This window comes from Zingiber officinale, chromosome 4B, assembly GCF_018446385.1.
Source record: "Zingiber officinale cultivar Zhangliang chromosome 4B, Zo_v1.1, whole genome shotgun sequence".
NCBI lineage: Eukaryota > Viridiplantae > Streptophyta > Magnoliopsida > Zingiberales > Zingiberaceae > Zingiber > Zingiber officinale.
Window position 1 is genome coordinate 99,760,206 of NC_055993.1, and position 24,374 is coordinate 99,784,579.

At 40.5% G+C, this 24,374-nt stretch overlaps 3 protein-coding genes and 1 pseudogene across 3 annotated transcripts; 3 read left to right on the forward strand and 1 right to left on the reverse strand.

The window, feature by feature from the left end:
- The first annotated feature begins 8,472 nt into the window (after positions 1-8,472).
- Positions 8,473-17,776, forward strand: LOC121975708 (protein MICRORCHIDIA 6-like). The gene is made up of 20 exons (XM_042527527.1): positions 8,473-8,528; positions 10,488-10,809; positions 10,887-10,964; positions 11,058-11,092; positions 11,159-11,237; positions 11,339-11,428; positions 13,588-13,663; positions 13,749-13,827; positions 13,920-14,054; positions 14,131-14,229; positions 14,301-14,402; positions 14,475-14,621; positions 14,755-14,847; positions 14,974-15,025; positions 15,339-15,450; positions 15,694-15,959; positions 16,073-16,170; positions 17,070-17,146; positions 17,239-17,281; positions 17,394-17,776. Exons 1-20 carry the CDS (start codon positions 8,520-8,522, stop codon positions 17,493-17,495), a joined length of 2,094 nt encoding a protein of 697 aa, XP_042383461.1. The 5' UTR covers positions 8,473-8,519; the 3' UTR covers positions 17,496-17,776.
- LOC121978947 lies at positions 11,824-11,997 on the forward strand (annotated as a pseudogene).
- On the reverse strand, positions 17,746-19,933 carry LOC121975709 (L-type lectin-domain containing receptor kinase IX.1-like). The gene has a single exon (XM_042527528.1). It carries the CDS (start codon positions 19,885-19,887, stop codon positions 17,863-17,865), a length of 2,025 nt encoding a protein of 674 aa, XP_042383462.1. The 5' UTR covers positions 19,888-19,933; the 3' UTR covers positions 17,746-17,862.
- Positions 19,934-21,099: 1,166 nt separating this feature from the next.
- On the forward strand, positions 21,100-23,028 carry LOC121978452 (L-type lectin-domain containing receptor kinase IX.1-like). Its single transcript, XM_042530793.1, has one exon. The coding sequence runs from the start codon at positions 21,100-21,102 to the stop codon at positions 23,011-23,013; it is 1,914 nt and encodes a 637-aa protein (XP_042386727.1). The 3' UTR covers positions 23,014-23,028.
- The last annotated feature ends 1,346 nt before the right edge of the window (positions 23,029-24,374 follow it).

Below are 24,374 nucleotides of genomic sequence, written 5' to 3' on the forward strand. Positions count from 1 at the left end.
CGAGTGGATGAGGACCTTGACAGCTCCTACATGCCTAGTGGCCTGTAAGCCAACAATCAGTGCCTTATACTCCGCTTCGTTATTGGTGGCTTTGTAGTCCAACTGAACGGACAATTGCATCCAGTCTTCTTGTTGTGAGATGAGCAATACGTCGATACCGCTCCCCTGCCGAGTGGACGAACCATCCACGTATATCCTCCAAACGACCTCTTTCTCGAGGCTTTGGACTTCGGTAACAAAATCCGCTAAGGATTGTGCCTTGATAGCCGTACGAGGTTGATACTGGATGTCGAATTCACTAAGCTCCGTCGCCCATTTGATCAGTCGGCCGGACGCCTCAGGATTGAGAAAGACTCTTCCCAAGGGACTGTTGGTCATCACGATTATCGAGTGAGCGAGGAAGTATGGGCGAAGCCTTCGCGCAGCGAGCACTAAAGCATAAGCTAACTTCTCAAGACCAATGTAGCGGGACTCAGCATCTTTTAATATGTGGCTTAAAAAGTACACTGGTTGTTCTTCGTCGTTCTGCCTAACTAATGTCGAACCGACCACATACTCAGTAGATGACAAGTAGATCCGGAGTGGTTCGCCGATACATGGCTTAGCTAGGACAGGAATGGAGTTGAGATATTCTTTGAGCTCTTCAAACGCCCGATCGCACTCCGCATCCCATTGAAATTTTACCGTCCAACGTAGTATTTTAAAGAATGGTAGGCTCCAATTGGATGACTTAGAGATGAATCTGGACAACGCCGTGATCCGACCGGTGAGATGCTGAGCCTCCTTCAAATTTTGAGGTGATGGCATGTCTTGCAGTGCTTTTACTTTGCTTGGGTTCGCCTCAATGCCCCGCTCGGTGGCGATGTAGCCTAAGAAGCACCCGCTCTTCGCGCTGAATAGACACTTGCCTGAATTTAGCTTTATCTCATAGGTCCTAAGTGTCTGCCAAGTCTCCTCAATATCTCCACATAGGTCAGCAGCCCGGAGGGATTTTATCAGTATGTCATCCACGTATACCTCCATGTTACGGTCGATCTACCGTCGGAACGCTTTGTTCGTCAGTCTTTGATAAGTGGCCCCGACGTTCTTGAGTCCGAACGACATGACGTTATAGCAGTACGTTCCATCGGCCGTAATGAAACTGGCCTTTTCTTGATCTTCACGGGCGAGCGACACTTGATGATAACCCTGGTAGGCATCCAACATGCAGATTAGCTCGCATCCCACAATGGAGTCTACTATCTGGTCGATTCGAGGCAGCGGGTAGAAGTCCTTCGGCCACGCCTTGTTCAGATTACAGAAGTCGATGCAGACTCGCCATTTGTTGCCCGGCTTAGAGACGAGGATGACGTTGGTGAGCCAGCTCGGGAACTGAACTTCTCTGATGTGGCCGACTTCAAACAGTTTTTCTATCTCCCCCCGGATGATCACGTTCTGCTCGATGCTGAAATCCCTTTTCCTTTGCTTGACCGCGTCCGGTCGGACATACAACTCGTGCTGGGCCATGCTCGGGGAGATGCTGGGAAGTTCATGTGTCGACCATGTGAACACGTCATGATTTTTCTTGAGCCAGATGATCAATTCCACCTTCTGCTTCTCCAGGTTGGCAGCTATGAAAGTCATGGCTTCCGACCGACTTGGGTGGATCTGTACCTCTTCCTTTTCTTCATATATCAAGGTAGGAGGTTTCTCGGTAACAGCGTTTACCTCTAGCCGTGGAGCCTTCCGCGCTGCTTTGGTCTTAGCCTTGACCATCTCTACGTAACATCGCCGAGCGGCCAGTTGATCGCCTTTGACCTCGCCCACCTGGTCATCCACTGGGAACTTTATCTTCTGGCAGTAAGTCGATACTGCCGCACAGAATTCGTTGAGAGCCAGTCGGCCCAAAATGATGTACGCTAATGGTGCGTCCACCACTATGAAGTTGGTGGTCTGGGTCCTCCTCAACAGATCTTCTCCCAGGTTGGCAGCTCTTCATTGCTCGTGAACCCGTAGAGCGGGGTCGCCATGTGCAGCAGTTCACCGCGATCGATCTGCAGCTGATCGAACTCCTTCTTAAAATGATGTTCATCAAACTCCTTGTATCGACGAAGGTTCGGTGAATGGTGTAATTGACGATCATCGCTCGGATGATCAAAGCATCATTGTGAGGAACTTCGACCCCCTCTAGATCGCTAGGGCCGAAACTGATCTGATCTAAGGTCATTCGACCTTCTCCTTGCTGCATCCGACGGCATGGATCTCCAACCGCAGGGTGTACAATTTCCTAGCCAAGTTGGAGTCTCCGCCGGTCGGGCCTCCAGCAATCATGCCTATCTCTCCCCGGGAAGCGTTGTTTTTGTTCTCCTCTTCTCGGGCGAATGACCTATTCCGCTCGGACGAGATTCTGGAGGGATCAGTTTCCTCCCTCCGCTGATGGTGGTGGCGCTCGGGCTCCCTTCTCTCTTCTCACCGCTCGGTCGAGCGGCGGTGGTCCCATTGATCGGGAGATGGAGAGCGACGGCGATACCCCCTGGTGGCCGGTCGACTGACGATTGGCGTCAGCCCCTGACAGTCCCGTGTGTTGTGCGTTGTCGACTGGTGGAACGAACAAAACATAGGCGTCCATACCTTGCCCTTCGACGCCTTGGGCTGGCCGGACGCCACATGCTATACGACGTGCGCCCTAGCCTCTTGGTGTAGCCATGCCCCTTCAGCTCTTGGCCCCTTGGGCGGCAGATGGTTGTTGGGTCGACGCTCGGTCGACGCTGAATGCTCGATTGGGGCCTCCTTTCTTCTGGTTGCCTAGGCTTCTTCCACATTGATGTACTCATTGGCCTTTTTCAGCATGTGGTTGAAGTCCCGGGGCAGCTTCCTGATGAGTGACCAGAAGAAGTCCCCTTCAGCGAGTCCTTGGGTGAAGGCATTCATCATGGTCTCGGATGAGACCGAGGGGATATCCATGGCCACCTAGTCGAAGTGTTGAATGTACGCTCGGAGCCCTTCCTTGGACCCCTGTTTTAGGGTGAAGAGGTTGACCCTTATCTTCTGGTAGCATCAACTGCTGGTGAAGTGGTGCTGGAAGGTAGCTCAGAAGTCTTTAAAACTTCGTATCGAACTGTCCGATAGCCTTTTGAACCAGCGCTGCACCGATCCGGAGAGAGTCGTGAGAAAGACTCTGCACTTTACTCCGTCCGTATACTGGTGCAACGTAGCCTCATTGTCGAACCGATCTAGATGATCATCTGGGTCGGTTGTCCCGTTGTACGTCCCGATCGCCAATGGGGCGTAATGCCGAGGCAGAGGGTCTTGTAAGATCTCCTCTGAGAACTGCATGTTGATCTGTTCGAGAGAAGCGACGTTTCGAGGTGTTTTCCTTTCCTCGCATCTCGAACGAGCACCTCGTCAGAAGATGATCCTGTTGGAGTGTATACTGAAAGCCTAAGCTTTTGTAAATATTTGTTTTGAATAAAGAATCACATTTGGTCAAATTATCTACATTTGTTTGTAGTTGTTCAATTAATTTATATTGTAGATAACATAGTATGTGGTGTCACATGCAGAAGATAATGTTATCAGTACCTTATAAATTATAAACAGTAGTTCACGACCAAAATGGAAAGGAACAAACCATTAGAAGGTCGTAGTGTAATTAGGTATTAGTTTATCTTGACTATATAATTACACTAGTACACTCAGAGTGTATTGAGTAGGACCATTTGAGGTCGGTTCTTTTATACTGACTTTATAAAGGAACAAAGACCTCAGTTATTATGGAAGTGTGTGCTCTTAATCCTAATATAATAACAAGCACATATATTTGATATTTATTTCTTTAATTTATCAATGGGTGAGATTTAGTTCGATGAATCAATAAGCCCGATAAGTTGGGAAATGATATCACTTATAGTGTGTGTTGTTGATTATAGAAGGAAACTGTGTCCTAGAGATACTAGGTTGATAATGTTCCCAAGAGGAGCTCATAAGGATTGTCATGTTAAACCCTGCAGGTGGATTTAGTCCGACATGACGATAAGGTTGAGTGGTACTACTCTTGGACTAAGATATTAATTAAATGAGTTGTCAGTAACTCACTTAATTAGTGGACATTCGATATCTTAAACACAGGGAGACTAACACACTCATAATAAGAAGGAGCCCAAAAATGTAATTTGGGATTGGTGCGGTAGTTCAATAATAGTTCTCTAGTGGAATGAATTATTATTGATAAAATTAAGTTGTGTGTTCGGGGCGAACACGGGATGCTTAATTTTATCGGGAGACCAAAACCAATTCCTCCTCTCGGTCCCTATCGTAGCCTCTTATTTATAGAGTACTATACCCACCTATACCCACCTTCTATACCCACCTAAAGGGGGTCGGCCAAACTAGCTTGGGAATCAAGCTAGGGCCGGCCTAAGCTTGGTTTATGGGTGGCCGACCCTAGCTTGAACCCAAGCTAGAGAGGGTCGGCCATAATAAAATTAAAAAGAATTTTAATTTTAATTTTTTATTATGTGAAAGATATAATTTATTAAAGAAAATTAAAATAAAAATATCTCTCTTAAAAGGATCTACAAAAGATTAAAGAAAGAGATTAGATCTCTTTCCTTATTTGTAGATTGGAAAGATATTTTATTTTCTCTTTGAAAATTATTCACATGTTGAAAAATTAAAATTATAGAAATTTCTTTTTATCAACCATGCAGGGATTTTTGAAGAGAAATTTTATTTTTAAAATTTCCGGAAACAAATTAGGAAGTTTTAATTTGTTGATTGAAACTTGCCTAATTTTTCCTCTCTATGATGTGGCCGACCATTATAAGATTAATTGGGAAATTTTATTTTATTTTTCTCAATTAAATCATGTCAAGGAAATTAAGGAAATTTTATTGTAATTAAATTTCCTAATTTACCAAGGCTAAGGAATATAAAAGAGGGGGTTGGGGTGCCTTCATGAGACACAACCTTTGTTATTTTTCTCCCTCTCTTATTCCTTGGTGTGGCCGGCCAACCTCTCTTCCCCTCTTCTTCTTTGTGGTGGCCGAACCTTTCTCTTGGCTTGGAGCTCTTGTGGTGGCCGGATACTACTTGGAGAAGAAGAAGAAGAAGGAGAGAAAGCTTGCATCCCTTGGAGCTTGGTTGGTGTTTTTTTTTTCTTCCTTGGTGAAACTTTCTTTTTTTGGCCGAACCTAGATAGGAGGAGAAGAAGGTGTTTGGTGGTTTCTCATCTCGGAAGATCGTTGCCCACACAACGTCCAAGGTTAGAAGAGGAATACGGTAGAAGATCAAGAGGTCTTTCTAAAAGATATAACTAGTAATTTTTCTTTCCGCATCATACTAGTTATTTTTGGAAATAATACCAAATACAAGAGGCTTACGATTCTAGTATTTCGAATATGTTTTTCGATGTTGTGTTCTTTTGTTTTATTTTTCCTTGTGATTTGATTGTTCCTTTCGGTTAACCTAAAGTTATTTTAGGAAATTAAATATTAGCTTTCCATAAAAGGTTTTGTCTAGTCGGTGGTGGTTGCTCCCATATCCAAGAAGGTCATGTGCCTCGCCACGTCAGTACTGGGAACCAATTATGGAAATTAATATTTAATGGAATTAATAACTTAAGGTGATTTGGATCGAACGTGTTAAGTTCCGCAGAAGATCCAAGTCTAAACCTAAAAGAACAAATAGATTAAGTTTTGGATCAAACGTGTTAAGTTCCGTGGGCGATCCAAAATTTAATTTAAAAGAACACATGGTAGCTAGGAAAAGGTTCAGACCTTTGTACAAAATTTTTGTACAGTGGAACCTCTAGGTTTTCCGAGTAGCAACCAACAGATCCACGCTCTTGATAGGCTTGGGCTATCTCCGAGGGGGTTTGGAATAGAGCCCGATGGAAGGGGATTGGCGTGGGCGGCACTTCCCCTTGGGTGCCGATCGACCTTCTGTTCTACCCCCATACGGAGAGTTGCTCCGCTCAGTCTTCTTGTCCCGTTCGTTGATCGACCGCCGAGGTCGGTGGTTGCGGTGCAGGCTGATCGGCTATCACCTGTTGTTGTTGCTGCTCCATCATTTTTGCTGCCCATGCTTGCACAAGCATCTCTAACTCCTCTTGCGTAAGCGTCACGGTGGTTAGCCGTCGAGCATCTTCCATTCCCTTGGCTTGGATTCAGGTGATGATTCCTACAGATGGTGCCAAATATGATCCTGCCCGAAAGTCGAGGAGACGGTTGCTGGGGACGTGGCGCTCTCGCTGACCTCCGATGGACTTCGCTCTTGCCTGCAATACAAGCAGCGTCAATGCCGAGCCAGGGAAGGAGTCCCGACGATGGCCCTCCGACGCTCAAGTCAGTCTCCGGCGAGGCGAGAAGAAGCAATGAAAACTGTAGCGCAGCTGTAGAGATCGCAAGAAAATCATACCTCTATCAATGCCTGGACTCTCTTTTATATAGGGCTCTTGTATCGTGTGTGTACACTTCTTAAAGCGGACACGCAATCCCAAGCTTTTCCTGAAAAGACATATCAGTAAAGTGTCCCTGACACAGTACCTTAATGGGTCGAGCATATATCTGAAATGATAGTGGAAGCTTCCACCGTACGATCTTCTGTCTGATCATGTCATCCGTCGATGGTACTAACTCCCAAAAAGATATCGAAAGATATCCTGATATATCTATTGCTCAGACAAACGGGATGCCCGTTCGATTGAAAGTTAAACTCATTAAATTTATTAATCATCATCTTCCAAGATCCACAATTACTTAAATCTATTATATATATATATAATTGAATTAGCTTGGCTAGCAAATTAATATAAAATATTTGAAAAGTCAACTTGATTTTTTTTATTGTTTTCAAAATGTTAATTTTTTTATATTGTTATTTTCACTTTTAAATTATCATGTGAACTAGTAAAAAAATTATGACAAATATTTTTAAAATTCTAAATTTTTTAAAGAATAACAACTAATTAAAAACAAATATAATTGTTCCAAAGCATTCATTAAATAAAATATAGTTATCAAATTTTTTGGAATATAGTTCTAATTATGGGTGAGTATTCAGTTAATTTGTTATTATTTTGTATATTTTATATTATTATTTTAAATAAATTCGATTAATTCTGTGTTAATCGATATAATCTATTTTTAATTTAATTTGATTAATCCGATTTAAGTAAAATTTTAATTGGATTTGGTTAGTCAATATTAAATCAATTTTTTATTAATTCGATTAATTTATATACCAAATTAATCGACTTTCGACCACCAATGGATCAAAATTAGGAACACCACTTCTTGTTCTTCTTTCTTCCTGGCAACCCGCCGGCCACGAGATGGTTGAAGCCTCTTGATGCCGCCGGCTAGGTGAGAAAGCAAGGGGAGAATAAGAATATGAGGGGGTCGACCATAAAGAGAATAGAAGAGAAATAGAAATTGTGTAGATAATTATTTCCTCTAAGGCACCATCTATCCTCTTTTATAATCTTGGTAATGACTAAAAAGGAAAGATTTTAACAACAATTAAAATCTCTTTTAAATTTCCTATTGTGGATGGCTATAAAAGGAAAGTTTTAAAATTAAAAATCTCTCTTTTAAACATTGTAGATGGCTACAAAAAGGAAAGATTTTTAAAATTAAAACCTCTCTTTTAAATCATGATTACATAAAAGGAAAGTTTTAACAAAAATAAAATATCTCTTTTAAACCATTGTAGATGGTTACAAAAGGAAAGATTTTTAAAATTTAAAACTTTCTTTTAAAACCATATGGATGTCTTAAAAAAGGAAAAAATTTAAAATTTAAAATCTTTCTTTTAAAACATGATACACTCTTCCAATAGGAAGAATAAGACCAAGTAAATATGTAAATATTGATTAATTTTAGAAAATAATCAAATTAAATCATCCCTATCACATAAAGAAATATAAATATATCATCTCCTATTTATAAAAACTTGAAAAAGTCAAAAATTTATCTGAGATTTTAATTTTCAAAATAATCTCTCATAGTTTTAAATTTATAAAAACTATTTTAAAAACTTTAAATTCTCATCACTTCACCTAAAAATAAAATAGTTCATACTGTTATAGATTTCACATTATCATTCAGTTAGATGAATTAATATTGTTAACAATTAGTATAAAATGATTAAAATTTAAAATATTTAGGGTACTTTAATATTTTAAAATTTAAAAATAAACTTTAAAAAGGGAAAATGAAAGTTTTGCTAAGACAATATATTTTTTTTTTTATGATGAGACCCTAATTTTAGTTTTGTTTAGAATTATAGGGCCTTTTAGGTTATATACCAATATCCACTGCAATTAAAATATCAATAATTGTGAAAGTAATTAATGGATAAAATTTTAGAATATATCATGATACCTAAGACTTTTCTTTCCTAAAAAAAAGTTTCCTTTCATGATAAAATTACCAAACAAGGCTCTTGAAGAGGTATATAAGGCCCTTGTTTGGTTAGGAAGAGCCTAAGGAACCCTAGGTTTGGTGATTAAGAAGAAGAAGACACAATTGCTTGCTTTTATGGAATCAGTGAGAAAAATTTCTCTCATCTTTTGTTGTCTTTCATTATCCTTTTATGCTTAGAATTAATGCATGTTGAGAAGAACCTTCTTTGCTTTTCTATTGATTTTTTCTTGAACATTAGCAAGTTAATTTGGGCGTCCTCTCTTAAATTTTTTTTCGGTCTTTATTTTGATATAAATGGAACATTGGGATTGTAGACAAGATTGTATTCTAAGTTTTGGTTCTTAGAGTCTTGCATCTGAATTAGGTTATTTTATTTTATTTATTTTTTATTATTTGGATCTTACGACCTAATAAAAAGCAGAGGAAGGGAAAGATGAAAGGAAGACATTGAGATAATATTTTTTTCATTATCTTTTTCCCAAATCTTTTTATTGGTAGTCTTTTATTTTATAAAAAATAAGCGTGTTAGGGTTTAGGGTTTATAAAAGGAATTAAAATATAATGTACTGGTGATTTATTTTTTTTGTCAGTTTTATTATAAAAAACAGAGGTTTAACGAAGGTTGGATTCCTTTTCGCATGATATGGTATTCATTTAATTCCTCTCGTATTTCTATAAAAAAAATAGTCTCCCCTAGAATTGAGTTGGTTAGTGTGAATAGAATTATAATCATAAGATAAGGATTCGAATTTGAAGAAAAAAATCCTTATCGCACAAGATAGGATCTTTATGATATGGAAAAAAGTGTCTTACCAAAATAGATTTATCTGGAAAAATATTTATATCCCTAAAAATTAGGTTGAAAATATTATATAAATTATGAGATCATAATTTTATAAATTATGAGATAGGATAGAGTTTGTTTAAGACTATCTCACATAATGAGATAAAGCTCAGTTGTACTCTTTCGTGTTGGCCCTGAGACGGGTTGACGGGGCGCTGGGAGTGAGCGTATTGTAGATAGAGTTTCTTTAAACAATTAAATCAGTTCTTTAGAGATATACTTGGGATTTGTAATCCCACATAAATCTGAGTTCAAGATCTCTATAGAAAGCTACCAAATAAATCGCAACATAATTTATACTCATTCAAAAATCGACCTCTAGTATAAATTATGAGATAGGATAGAGTTTGTTTAAGACTATCTCACATAATGAGATAAAGCTCAGTTGTACTCTTCCGTGTTGCCCTGAGACGGGTTGACGGGGGCGCTGGGGGTGAGCGTATTTGTTGTAGATAGAGTTTCTTTAAACAATTAAATCAGTTCTTTATAGATATACTTGGGATTTGTAATCCCAGATAAATCTGAGTTCAAGATCTCTATAGAAAGCTACCAAATAAATCGCAACATAATTTATACTCATTCAAAAATCGACCTCTAGAATATTTATCCCTATTGATATTCAAACTCTAATCTTCTTATTTGTTCTTTAGAGTGCTTAACCTGTACCACTTTGTGGAAGCATAAATATTTGCATAGTGTAAGTGTCCATACTTCGTTGGATTAATTCAAGTATCTAATCTTCCCTTCTGATTCGCCTATTTGAAATATAATTTATATATACTTAAAAGCTACCTTTAGAATATTTATCCCTATTGAGACTTTAATTCTGATCCTCTTATTTATTCCCTTAAATATTTAACCTCTACACCACATTCATGGGGGCAAAAACATTTACATAGTATTGGAGCAAAAAGGTAGAAGTTATTATCTTAGTTGTCTCTCTAGGACGACCACACATTCTCTTGAAAGGGTTAAATCATGGAGGGTATTGTTCTAGCACAGCCACCTTTTAATACTCGTTAAAATTGACTTGCAAAGGTCCATGTTTCTGTGTTACACTTCGGGGCGTGACGATGCACTCTCCTTTTTTTTTTTAAAAAAAAAAAAACATTGCGATTGCATGGATGTAATTTTGTCATAATCACATTTAAACAATCAATTGTTCATGGTTTCTATTGCTGTCTTCTCTTGTCACAAAATCTCATATTTGCAAGACACTTGATAATGTCTGATTTCAGGTGAGCAATTCAGATTCTACCAAACAACAAATGCAAATGCAATTGTCAGTTGTTGGCTCTGAAGCTGCAGCACACTCATCAGGTGCAACTGATCAATCACCTTCTCCAGATTCTTGCGTAAGTCAGGGATTTGAAGGAAACAGAAACTTGCAAATCTCCGACGGTTTCTCGACTCGACTGGCAATCACAGCACAAGGTTGTCACACTGCTCATGGAAGCAGCACAGTAGGTTCCTCCAGTGGCAATTCTGCCCCACGGAACAGGCAATTCTGGAGTGCTGGGGAGTATGAAGATCTACCAAACACTGGACTAGCACACCGCAGTATGTGACTCGATACACTTTAGTTTCTCTTCAAACCTTTACAGAAACTGATGCAAAAAAACCGTGTTCTCGTGTAGGTGATGGTCGAAACCGTCTGTGTGTCCATCCAAAGTTTCTGCATTCGAATGCTACTTCACACAAATGGGCCTTTGGAGGTGTGTGCCCACTGTTTGTATCTGTTCAGTATGATTTCACTTTCTTAAACCTTTACTGAATACCTTGCTTTATTTCTTCTGTATGATTTCCAGCAATAGCAGAACTTCTCGATAACGCAGTCGATGAGGTAACACCTATAGCTTACTCTAATCGATATAGGGAACTTGTTTATATGTTTCATTATGTGATCCAGATACAGAATGGAGCTACCTTTGTCAAAGTGGATAAGTTTATTAGTCCACATACAGGCAGCCTAGCATTGCTAGTTCAAGGTAATCTATGTCTTCTAGTCTTATTCGAAGTCGATCAAAGTTCATCTTCCTCGATCAAACAGATACTTGAATTTATAAGCTGATTTCGGGTTTATTTCTAGATGATGGTGGCGGAATGGACCCAGAATTCTTGCGGCGTTGCATGAGCTTTGGTTTTTCGGATAAACAAGCTTCTTCAAACATTGGACAATGTATGAGCTCTCTATTATTGCTTGGATTTTTTTTTCTCACTATTTGGTGCACTTACATGTTATTTTGTAATACACATATTTAAAAATAATAGTTCAAATCATTTAATTAATGGTAATTAGGATTTGTGTTATTAGATGTGAATTTATCTTACTATTGAATTAAGAATTTGGACCTTTAATAATTAATTTTGGTGAAGTCTAAAATTCAATTATGTTAATATTTTTTTCTTTTCACACTGAAAATAATTTTAAGCCTAATTAGTAATTTTCTTTGGTTGTTTTTTATATAAAAAATATGCATGGTCATGGTTCTCTTTAGTCACACATCTTAAGATTGATAACACTGAGAGCGGGGAAGTTTCTATAAATATCTTGGGAAGGTGACGTTAGGAAGTATACCTTTCTTGGCCTTTTGGCTAAGATCAAGTGTAATATCTGTTATCGGTTTAATATCTGATATAAAAAATTAAGGGTAATTTTGCATGCAACCCCTATTGGCAAACAAATCTTTGCATGCAGTCCCCATCCATGAAAATCTTTGTTTTCACTCCCAGTCATATTTACCTAATTGCCCATGATATTTTTAGGTAAAAAAAATCTAAAAATCAGTATAAATCCTCTTAAATTGAGTATATTAACTTAGAATTTAGTATATTTTCTATCAAATTGAGTACGATTCTTTTTTCACCTCAAAATATACTCGATTTTAGTTTAATGTGCTGAATTTAATAGGAATTATACTCATTTTTAGACTATTTGTACCAAAAAATATGAGGGTTAATTTCGATAGAAAATATACTCGATCCTAGTATAGAGTGCTGGATTCTAGTGTAAAGTGCTGAATTTAACAGGAATTATATTTGTTTTTAGACTTTTTATACCTAAAAAATAAGAGGGACAATTTTGATAGAAAATATACTCGATTTTAATATAAAATGCTGACTTTAAGAAGAATTATACTCGTTTTTGGACTTTTTGTATTCAATTTTGGACTTTTTGTACCTAAAAAATCTGAGGGGCAATTTAGGTAATAATATTTGCATGAGAGAGTTGAAACAAGTAATACTTTGCATGCAGGGAGTGGAAACAAAATTTTTTGGATATGGGGATTACATGCAAAGTTAACATTGTGATTGGGGATTTTTCTCTAATTTACCGAAAAATTAAATTAATTTTTTATAAGAAAAAGTCTCTTATAGTAACTTGCTGTTGGGGTTCTTGAGTATCGCCCTTGCTTTGCACTACTACATGGGCCTAATGCACCTTTATTAAATCCAATTTATAGACCTGGGGTACTAATTTACATGTATTCATACATTATATTACACATATAATGTATGTGCGAGATGACTAGTACCAATAAAACTTGCTAACCTATTCTGTTATTATTGAGGGAATGATAATAGGATTATGATTCATTGTTATATATAAGTTATGATCCTCGTAGGATAGAGGATCATGAGATCTCTCTATTTTTCATTGGTAAGAAGGGTATAATGTCGTCACCCTAATCCCTATAGAAGACCTACCTTATATTCTTCTCTCATAGGATCTAGATTTCATGAACAGCATATAAACAATGGCGATCTTGCATACTTTTCTTTTAGGGTTCATATGGCTAAGAATTCATGTTTAGAAAACTTCCAACATCAACTTATGACAAGTGGCCCATTAGCCCAGTATTCTTAGGTCAATCACACATTAAGAGAAATTATCAGTTAATTCTTCAAAGCTGAAACTCGATCTTTATATGTTTGGGAAACTGAGAAAGCGTCTACCATTTCCCCTAGGACAACTTCCATCAATTTATTTTTTTGTTGGCACTAGGTATCTTAGCCTTCAACCTGACTAATTCTTGGGTGATTCATTTGACTCCACAAAAGTTTCCTACTGACCAGAAAGGTAAATTAGGAAGTGCTCACATCTTACATTTTTAGGTCAATCGTCAAAAATTTATCCATTAATTCTCCGAAATTGAGACTCAATTCTAAAACTGAGAAAACAACCAGCCACACCATTCTCCCGAGGGCAACTTCCATTACTTATTTATTTTATTTTTTAGTTGGTCGAACTTACGCCAACTTCCATCTCACTTTAATTCATACGTTTGTATACACGTTATTCAGTCATTCATGCAAAGTTCCTAACGTGTGTTTCAGATGGAAATGGCTTCAAGACTAGCACAATGAGACTTGGAGCAGATGTGATTGTTTTCACTCGCAACAAGAAGGGAAGGTATGAATCACTTTTGACGTTAACAAATTTTAAAGCAACTCTAATATTTGTCTTACTATTTCTGAGCTATTACCTCTTCTTCCAGTGAGCTGACTCAAAGTGTTGGTCTCCTATCATACACATTCCTGAGGCAAGAAGGTTACAACGACATCGTAGTCCCAGCAGTAAGTTCAATAGTTCTTACATAGAGGGATATTTTTTATTCTTCTCCTATTTTCTTTTCTTTTGAAGTTACTGAAGATCCTCTCTGAATCAGGTGGATTACTCCTTGGATTCCTCCCGCGGTGTATTAACTAGAATACATCGCAAAGATCGAGGACAATTCTTTTCCAATTTATCAGTGATGCTGAAATGGTCTCCTTTCCCCACAGAATCTGAGTTGCTGAAGAATGTAAAGTTACCTGCACCACTCTGTTTCTCTGTTCACCTAACAAACAAAACTAATACACTACTGAACTACTGTGCAGTTCAACGATATCGGGGCTCATGGCACTAAAATAATCATATACAATCTGTGGTACAATGACGCAGGGGATACTGAACTTGATTTCGAGTCTGATGAAAAGGTCAGTAATTCCTTCTGCACTCTGTTGCTCCATAGATGATTTGATTCAGCAAAGCTAATTTCTGGCTGCAGGATATATTAATAAGTGGGGCTCCAAAGAAAGCAGCTACGCGTAACGTCCTTGTGCAGGTTACACAGAGCCATATCGCAAAGACACTTCGCTACTCTCTTCGAGTAAATAAATTTTTGTCTATGAACTCAACTAATCGGAATATACAATCTCCCTAATCATATACAATCTTGCAGGTATACTGCTCAATTCTGTATCTGCATGTACCTGGTGACTTTAAGATCATCTTGCGTGGTTCAGAGGTCAAGCACCATTACATAGCTAGAGATCTCAAATACTGCGAATGCGTCAAGTATCGACCACAAGTTGGTGGAAAGATAGAGGTATTTGTTGAACATGGACATTTCTTTAGCACTTTTGAAGTGGTTCTTCACCCTAATCTTTCAGTGTCAAACCATAATCTCGAGTTTTTATAGTTTTCATTGTCAGTAAAAGTGTTGTGGTCTTTAAATGCAGGGTGAGGTTGTCACCACAATTGGATTTTTGAAAGAAGCTCCATTTGTCGATATTCATGGATTCAATATATATTATAAGAACCGTTTAATCTTGGTAAGATATATCATTACTTTGTTTCTCTCTATGGTTTTCCTTGTTTGAGTTGTTCATGTCTTTCAATTAGCCATGAGTTTATGTTTAGTGTAGTGTATTTTATCCTAATTATTGTTCTATTTGTAGCCCTTTCATCGAGTGGCATCTCAGTCGGGAAGCAAAAGTCGAGGTGTTGTCGGTAAGAAGTTCATTACTTTTCATCTTTAATTCTAGGGTAAAAATCAAAAGAATATCTCCTTTTTTTTGTTACATTCATATTATAGCAGTTTTAGTATTGAAGTAATTTTGATTAAGTTGAAACAATTTTAATCAACACTTTTTTTATTGTACTAAATATAAAAGGTATTTTTTAATTTTTACCCTTGCCCACTCTTTGTCATATTGTTGTTCATTGGCCTTCCATTCATATTATCAATCATTTACATAATTTGTTTGATTTTGAGGTGTTCATCTATTTTGATTGGTTCTCATATGCATTTGGCCCTTTTTAGGTGTACTTGAAGCAAACTTTATCAAACCTACACATGATAAGCAAGGTTTTGAAAGATCAAATCTTTATCAAAAGCTTGAAGTTAGATTGAGAGAAATGACAAATGAATATTGGTAATTCCCATTCCAATTTACTTAGTGCATTCAACTAAATCATCATCACCATTCTCTTCATTTTTTATCAAATAACATCATCACCATATTCAACCCCTTCTAAATTGATTTACAAATGATGTATTTGGATCAAAGATTCGGCTAGTATGTCGGGCAAAAATCAAAAGAATGCCTTCTATTCTATTTTCATTATCGTCAAAAGGATGCTCTAACTCGGTTTTTTGTTTGTTTTTTCTGTGACAGGGGGTGTTATTCCCATCTGATTGGTTATACAAAGAAAGTTTCTGATTCATCAACACCTCAAGCTGCCATTGCCCATCCATTGCCATTCTCTTCTTCCTCCGGTTGCGACATTAAGCCCGTCGCGGTTAACCCTCAAATGTTAACAGACAACACTAGCAAATCCTCTCAATCATCAACAATTACTCCAAATATGTCTTTAATTAATGATCCCAACACATTCAACCATGGACAAGCTATCACCAAGCAGATTGCAAGTCCAGTACAAGGTAACTAAACTAGAGTGGTTTCTTTTGCAGCTTTTTTCGATTGATAAACATGCTTCCGAAGATTACCTGCAAGTGATTAGCCTAACACTTGGTTACATTTTGGTGTTCAACAGTTAGAATGAAAAGAGAGAGGAGACATGAAGAGTCTCTTGCTGAAACTGAACCTCTTCAAAAGCAGGCACGTTGTAGTAGCACTGGGACAGAAGTTGAGGTTAGTAAGACTCATATTTGGTAGTCTTTCTTTTCACTACAAAAGTTCGTTTGATTTAATTTCTGAAACTACACCGAAAGAAACTTGCCACTGTAGTGGGAACATTTGAAGTCATTGGTGAATAACTTCCGCTACAATAAGCTCTTTAGATTTTTATCAAGACTTGTTCTTGACGACTAAAAATATTAAATCTAGTGTCCCAAATACGATACCCAATTTTACTACCACTTAGTGAGCTTCATATGCAGTTGATTAGTCTTAGGGTCCTAACATGGATGCAAATATTACAAGGGAGAGATCATAACACCCTAATTTAGGTTACACTCCGTAAAGTAAAATATTGTAGGCCTAACAACAAGGTTGCGATACTAATCTCTAGTTATTGTGAGTTTTTCCTCCATTTACACTGTCCTTTTTGCAAATATACTTTCAAAATATTTCTAGTGTACCCCATGCTTTGACTTATTTACTCACTTTGCTATTGCATGACCAGCACTTGACTTATAAAATCTAACTTAAAAGACAATTCAGAAGGAATATTGATTTTTTTTTGTTTTTTTTAAAAAAGAAAACTAAATGGGGAAGAAAATTTCATTAACATGTCATTATTTTGTTAACTTTTATCTTCTTTTTGAGTGGTCAGATGTACACATTGGATTTTCCATGACAACCTTGTCAAGCATCCTAAATCATTGAATCACTTTTGAGGCTTTTCCCAAACACTGACTTGCTTTTTGATGGTCTATTCCAATCCAAAATGTCTTTCTAATACTCTTTTTTTTCAAACTTATCTTGGTATAGTTGTAGTTTCTTGGCAAGGTTGCCTAAATTTTACATTTTGAATTATCACTGATTGGCATATGACTCTAATGTTGAAACATATTTGGATGTCCTTGCAGCTACATAATTGTGTTGGACAGCGACAAGTTGTGGATATAAAAGCCTTGATGCAACAGAATAAGGAAATAGAGAAAGAGTGAGTGAATCCAAAGTTATTCTGTTTTCCTTATTGAATATGAACCTGGCTGTGTCTAAAGTTCATCTACCTTTTGCCTTTTCTTTGATCAGCTGCTTAGAGCATGAAAAGATACAGAGGGAGCTCTTGTTCAAGGTAATTTCGTAATGCTGGTCAGAAAGCCATTTGGAGTAAAATTCTTTGTTAGAATGTCACTAGATTTTGTGACAAACAATGCAAAATATGAAAACCATTTTTTGTATTTCAGATTCAGGCGCTCAAGCATGAGCTTGAGCAAGTTCAGCAACAGCACGAGAGATTGTTCAGCGGACTCCTAGTTAGCAATGCCATGAAGACGGAGAAAGTATGAAGTTTGAGACCACACCTCCTCGTGATAGCAAATTCGAATTTACGAGAACCGGTACATAGTAGATTAGACCACTAGTTCAAAGAAAAAATGGAAAAAATAGTGTTGTAAATGTATATGTATCACTCACAATTTGTGTACTTAGGTTAGTCGTATTCCGAAAAGTTCTATTTCGGGTAATCGACTACGAGAGTATAGTCTTTTGCCGGAGCTTCTTTGAGGTTTAGATTAGTAAGGAATGTAAGAATGAAATTGGAGATGAGAATTGAATTGTTATTGAATCACATCACAATGGTATTTTCGATGTCCTCGATCAATTACGAACAATTATGGGAACAAACAAGATTTCAGGCGTGTTCATGTTGCGATATCAATTAGCTTCGAGCTCTGTTGGGGCAGCAATGTTAGTCGTTGCCAGAGAGCTCACTAAAGAGGCAGAAGCAGTAGTGCTTCCAGTTCCAGTCATCGCCCAACTCAGGAACTTGGTCGACGCGGAAGCCGAATTGAACGACGGCTGGTGATACATCGGCCGCGGCCTCGCCAGCGGTAGACTTGGCAGTTCCTTCTCCATTGTCAGGACGTTGAACGCCTGCTGGATCGTCGGCCGGAGCTTGCAATCGGGATGCGCGCACCACAATCCCACCACCATCACGCGCTCCATTTCCTTCCGATCGAAGTCTCCGGCGAGCCTCTCGTCCGCCGCCTCCAAGATCGCTCCTTTTCCGTAGAGCTCCCACACCCGCTCCACCAGCAGCGTGGCGTCCGTCATCGGCCGCCTCCCACTGGCGATCTCCAGCGCCACGATCCCGAAGCTGTACACGTCCGTTTCTTTACTTGCCTTGCCGTCGTGGTAGTACTCGGGGGCCATGTAGGGCAATGTCCCCGCCAACAACGTCGTCTGCAGAAACTGGCCGTCGTTGGCGACGAGCCTGGCGAGTCCGAAGTCGCCGAGCTTGGCGTTGAAGGCGGAGTCGAGCATGACGTTGCTGGGCTTGACGTCGCGGTGGACCACCCCCGGTTCGCACTCGTGGTGGAGGTAGAAGAGCGCCGACGCCAGCCCTAGCGCGGCCTTGTGCCGCGCCGGCCACTGCAGGCATTCCGCCGAGCGGTGGAGGTGCGAGTCGAGGCTGCCGTTGTGCATGAACTCGTAGACGAGGAGGAACTCGCCGCCGCGGTCGTGGCACCAGCCGAGGAGTTGCACCAGGTTGCGGTGTCGAAGGCGGCTGATGATGGTGACCTCGGAGATGTACTCCTTCTTTCCCTGGTTGCCCTCTTTGGAAAGCCTCTTGATTGCTACATCCTCGCCGTTCAATCTGCCTCTGTACACCGATCCGAATCCACCTGCCCCGAGTTTGCCCTCTTCTGCGAAATTCCTAGTCGCCAAGGCGAGTTCTTGGTAAGGATATCTCTTCGGCCCACTTTCTCTCTCGAATTGGCCATCAATGGCGTCGTTTTCGTCCTCGTCATCGTCCTGGTCGTCTACCACATCGCTAACAGCGGGCTTGCTCTTCATAATCAGCCACCAAATGAACCCCGCAACCGCTACGAACGCAGTCACTCCGGCAGCTATGCTGGCGGCGATTGCGACCGTTGGTACCTTCTTAACTTCTTTTAAGGTCGAGTTGAATGACCAAGAAAGAAGGCTGTGCGTCTCCGTCAAGTTACCCGTGGTAGCCGAGAACCCGATCGCCACCTTCTCCGGCAGGACCTTTCGCAGATCCACGACGAAGGACAGGGCGGTGGCGGACGGGAGGCCGGTCGCCGGGTCCAGGCCGTACCTCACAAGCACGCTCAAGTTGTGTGCTTTGGAGTCGTAGTTCACCCACGCTGTCGCCGTCTTGCCGTCCCTGATATCGGCGTTCCACGACACGGTCAGGTTAGAGGCGATGCTATCGACGTCGATCCCGAGATGAACGCCGGGCGGGTCCCAGTCGTTGGAGAAGGTGTCGAACTCCACGGCAACCACGGCCACCTTGATGGCGGCGGGGACGGAGACGGATCTGTTGCTGAAGACGCCGAGGAAGCCGCCCCGGGAGTAGCTGGGCGCGGTCTGCTCCGAAGACAGGAAGAAGGCGAGGCCGTCGGCGAACTCCGACTTGTTGGAGGAGTCGATGACGAAGGAGAAGCTGGTGGTGAAATCGGTGAGCTCGCCGGTGCCAGAGTCCCACAGCCGCAGTCGCTCCGCGTACTCCACTCTGCCGGTGGAGTACTGCATGGGGTCTTTGGTGAGGACGATCCTGGACCCGTCCCGACTTGCGTCGCTCTGCAACAACAACAATGAATTGGACGCTTGGCTGAAATCGTCGAAGTTGAAGAAGAGGGAGCTCGCCGGAAGAGGAAGTAAAGCCGACAAGCACAGGCAAACAAATAAAGCTTTGATCTTGCGCCGCGCCATGGAAACAGACAGGAATTCACTTAGCTGCAGTATTGAGTAGCTGCACCAGAATATTTAAAGACATTTTTATTTTTTAAAATGCTTTAATTTGGGGGTAACAAATGTTTTAATTTAATATTTATAAATATAAATTCAAAATTAATGACTCGAAAATAAAAATTAAGGTCGACCACAAATTTTTCTGTGTTATTCATTATTGTTGGTAGGATAAGTCTAGGTATTCTCTTGGATTTTCAGAGGGAGAAATTTTTTTTGTTTTTGAAAAAAAATTTAAAGTCTACCTATTCTCATGGATTCACGCGGAGTATCTAAATTTATTTTTAATTTAAAGTATTAAGTTGAATTGAGAGTTGAGACCACGTGCCATCCAGGTCATTCAAAAAGGGTAAAGACGTTAAATGACTCCAATAACTAATTACAGATTCAAACTTTAAATCTTTTTCAGCAAAAGCCAGACAACTTTATATTTCGCAAGATCTCCCTTTTTAATTAAAAACAAAAGATGGCTAACTGTTGAAGGTAATGTATACTTTTAGTCGCTTCTTTCACGAAATTTTGACAAAGTCCACTCATATTCATCTGCGAAGCTTCTTTGAAGGCTTTTAATTAATTCAGATCACGATAATTTTATTTAATTTTCCAGGTTGCAAATGGTCAGTCTTGTATCATTAGTTTTTCTTAGAATTTTCTGATGAATAAAATATATATTTGGCATTTTGGTTCTAATTAATTCAGAATGTTTTTCCCTGGGGGAGTTTGTCACCAACTAATTCATCAAGTCTCCTCTCTCCATCGTTCCACACGCTAAGAAAATACACAAATGAAATGTCCAGGTAAAGAGCTTATAGAAGGCGATTATTGACGACGACTAATGTGATGGATCATTTTTGGGATAAATTGTGTATTTTTGAAGTTGTTTGTCTAATCACCTCTCTAAAATATGTATTTTAGTACAGTTGACTTCCATTGAGTTCAGTAAGCAATTCCGTGGCTTTCTTTGGAAGTATTCAACACAGTTAGGAGAAGAACACAGTTCAGCCTTCTTTGAAGCTTAATCTTTAGTTGTTATAAAATACCAAGTGGATTTTCCAGGCATTACACTGCGCAGCCATGGCCAGTTATTTATAAAATGAGCTAGTTTGCTAGATTCGGAGTTGACTTTGCTTTAGAACTTTGGCCTTGTTCGACAGATTGCTTATCGCTCTCATGATCATGGAGAAGGATTGGAGTTTAATTTTTTCTTTTGTGTTATTTTTCTCAGCTGTGATCATTTCGATTCCCCCGGCGAGCTCCCTCTCCTTCAATCTGAGCAGTTTCGGCCAGGGTGAGAATTTGGTGCTCAATCAGAGCGATGCGACGTTGAACGGCTCCGAGATCAATCTGACGCAGTACCCCATGCAGTACGCCACCGGCAGAGTGGAGTACGGCGATCCCCTGTTCCTGTGGGACTCCGGCACCGGCAACCTCACCGATTTCACCACCCGCTTCTCCTTCGTCATCGACTCCTTCAACGGCTCCGAGTACGCCGACGGCATCGCCTTCTTCCTCTCGCCGTTCAACTCCAGCAAGCCGCCGTATTCACGTGGCGGCTTCCTCGGTCTTTTCAGCAATAGCTCGCTCACTAACTACACGGCCGTCGAGGTGGCCGTCGAGTTCGACACTTTCTCCAACGACTGGGATCCCAAGGGCGTCCATATCGGGATCGATGTCGACTCGATCGTGTCGAATGTGACGGCGCCGTGGAACGCTGACGCCGGCATCAGGGCCGGCAGAGAGGCAACAGCGTGGGTGAGCTACAATTCCACTACACACAACTTGAGCGTGCTGGTGGGCTATGCATCGGATCCGACCTCCACCGCAGGCATATTCCTCATCGTGGACCTGCGAGATGTCCTGCCGGAGATGGTCGGAATCGGGTTCTCAGCGACGACAGGTAACTTGACGGCGACGCACACTATCTTGTCCTGGTCTTTCAACTCAACCTTGCAGCTTCCCCAAGATGAAAGAGGAAGCAAGAAAGAAGAGGTAGTCGGAATTACTGTCGGCACGGCTGCCGGAGTGGTTGCCATGGCGGTGATGATTGCGTGTGGCTTAATTTGGTGGTGGAGGAAGCCACGTATCGATGACGCTCTCAGTGTTTGGTTTGCCAGAGAGGTTTCAGGACCGAGGGAGTTCAACTACGAAGTTTTGGCTTCTGCGGCGAGTAACTTCTCGCCGGAGGTCAAGCTAGGCGGCGGCGGGTTCGGGTCAGTATACCGAGGCCAACTGAATGACCGTCACGTGGCCATCAAGAAGGTCGCCCGGGAGGGCGAACAGGGGATAACAGAGTATATCTCGGAGGTGACCATCATCAGCCGCTTGCACCACCGCAACCTGGTGGAGCTCGTCGGGTGGTGCCACCGCCGCGAGCGTGAGGAGTACCTCCTTGTCTACGAGTTCATGCCACAGGGGAGCCTCGACAAGAGCCTGTACAGCTCCAGCGAGTGCATGCCATGGCCCCGGAGGCGCGAAGTCGCGTTGGGCTTGGCGGCGGCGCTCCGCTACTTGCACCACGAGTGCAAGCCCAGCGTGGTGCACCGCGACGTGAAACCCAGCAACGTGATGCTCGACTCTGAGTACAACGCCAAGCTCGGCGATTTCGGGCTGGCGAGACTGCTCGACGGTGACTGCGACGGAGACCAACGGCAGGCGTCGACATTGGCCGGGACGAGGCCGTACATGGCCCCGGAGTATTGCCACGACGGGAAGTTTAGCACCAAAACGGACGTGTATAGCTTCGGGATCGTGGCGTTGGACATCGCCTGCGGGAGGAAGCCGCGGGAGGTGGAGATGCAGCTGGTGGAGTGGGTTTGGGAGCTCTACGGAAGGGGAGAAATCCTGGATGCGGCTGACCGGAGGCTAACGGGCGAGTTCGACGGCTGCGAGATGGAGCGGTTGATGGTCGTGGGATTATGGTGCGCGCACCCGGACTGCAACCAGCGGCCGACAATCCAAGAGGCGATCCGGGTTCTCAGGTCGGAGAAGCGGTTGCCGGAGCTTCCTCCGACGAGGCCAAGGCAAGTGTTTCGGCATCCGTCGGAGGAGGTGTTCTCATCGGCTGTATCAAATCTGGTAACAACGAATTGATAGTCCAGGATTAAAGAGAATTATCCATATATAACTATGGACCTTTTCTCTTTGTCATTGTCTGTTACTTTAACCCTGGTTGGTACTGGTCTGACCAGACGCATCTTGCCTTGAATGCCAGCTATTCATGGGTGTCAGCTATTCTCTCAACGTTTCAAATTTTTTATTCTGTTGGAGGAATATATCCTATAGTATAATTCAAACTATGAATACTTTGTTAATCTACTGAGTGTATTACCATTGTATCACAGAATGTTTAGTACTACATTGCTAAGAAAATTATTCAAAATGATGCATTTGTTATGAGAAATTATTGAAAATTTTATTCCTAATAAATCAGCTATTATTTAAAAAAAAATAATCTTATTTTTATAGGATCAAACATATAGATAAAGATATCATTTCATTAAAGAAAATATCAGTAGAAATGAAGTTTAACTTAACTACGTGGAATTATATGATCAAATTGTTTATATTTTAATATTTCAAGTTTGAAGATTTTATAAGATTAAAAGCAAAATTTGAAATAACTAAATTTAAGTTTAAAGGAGGATATTCAATGATAAATTTTAATTTTTAGATATGAATGAATAGAGAATATTCTTAGTATCTACGGTATATTTACGGTATTTAGAGTATATTTCTAGTATAAAAATGATAAAGTGTACCACTTGAAGTATCTCTTGTATATATAAATACTTCTAATTGTATTTAATATTTTATAATTATTAATAAGATTAAAACAAGTGTTGTTGAGTTCTCTTACATTCTCTTCCTCTTCAAAAGATCTCAATGTATGTCTTTTCTCTTATTCATGTGATAATTCCGTTCTAAAGCTAAGTAGATGAGTAGTCGATAAGAATGAAAAAATAATGATAAAGGAAGGATTTGGAGTTAGAAACCATGGCCCTGTGCAACTAACAGGAACATCAAAGCGAGAATAGGGAAGGATTTCTAGTGCAGAGACTTCGATGCTGAAGTCAAAATCGTAGCCCGACAAAAAATTGAGAAAAGATGAATAATAGAACAGTAGTGTGGATGCGTGTGCGTGAGCGTACTTAGCCAACGAAGAGAACTTTTTTTATACCGTCTCTCATAACCTCCGCAATAATGAGGCGCCAAATAATGACTAGTGTTAAAATATGTCAGGTAGTGGAGGATGTACAATAACTTTCTCCTAAGCAAAGGAAGGTTTCGTTGTGTGTATATGTAGAGTAGTGGAATATTTTCTAGTGAGCAACCGTTATTCTCTAACAGGTGGTTGTAATTTTCTGATAATGCTATCATCTAGAGAGAGTTTGATTGGCATGGAGTCGACCAGGTCTAGGTTGGGAGCCATGCCCATGTGAGGTGGGGAGCCA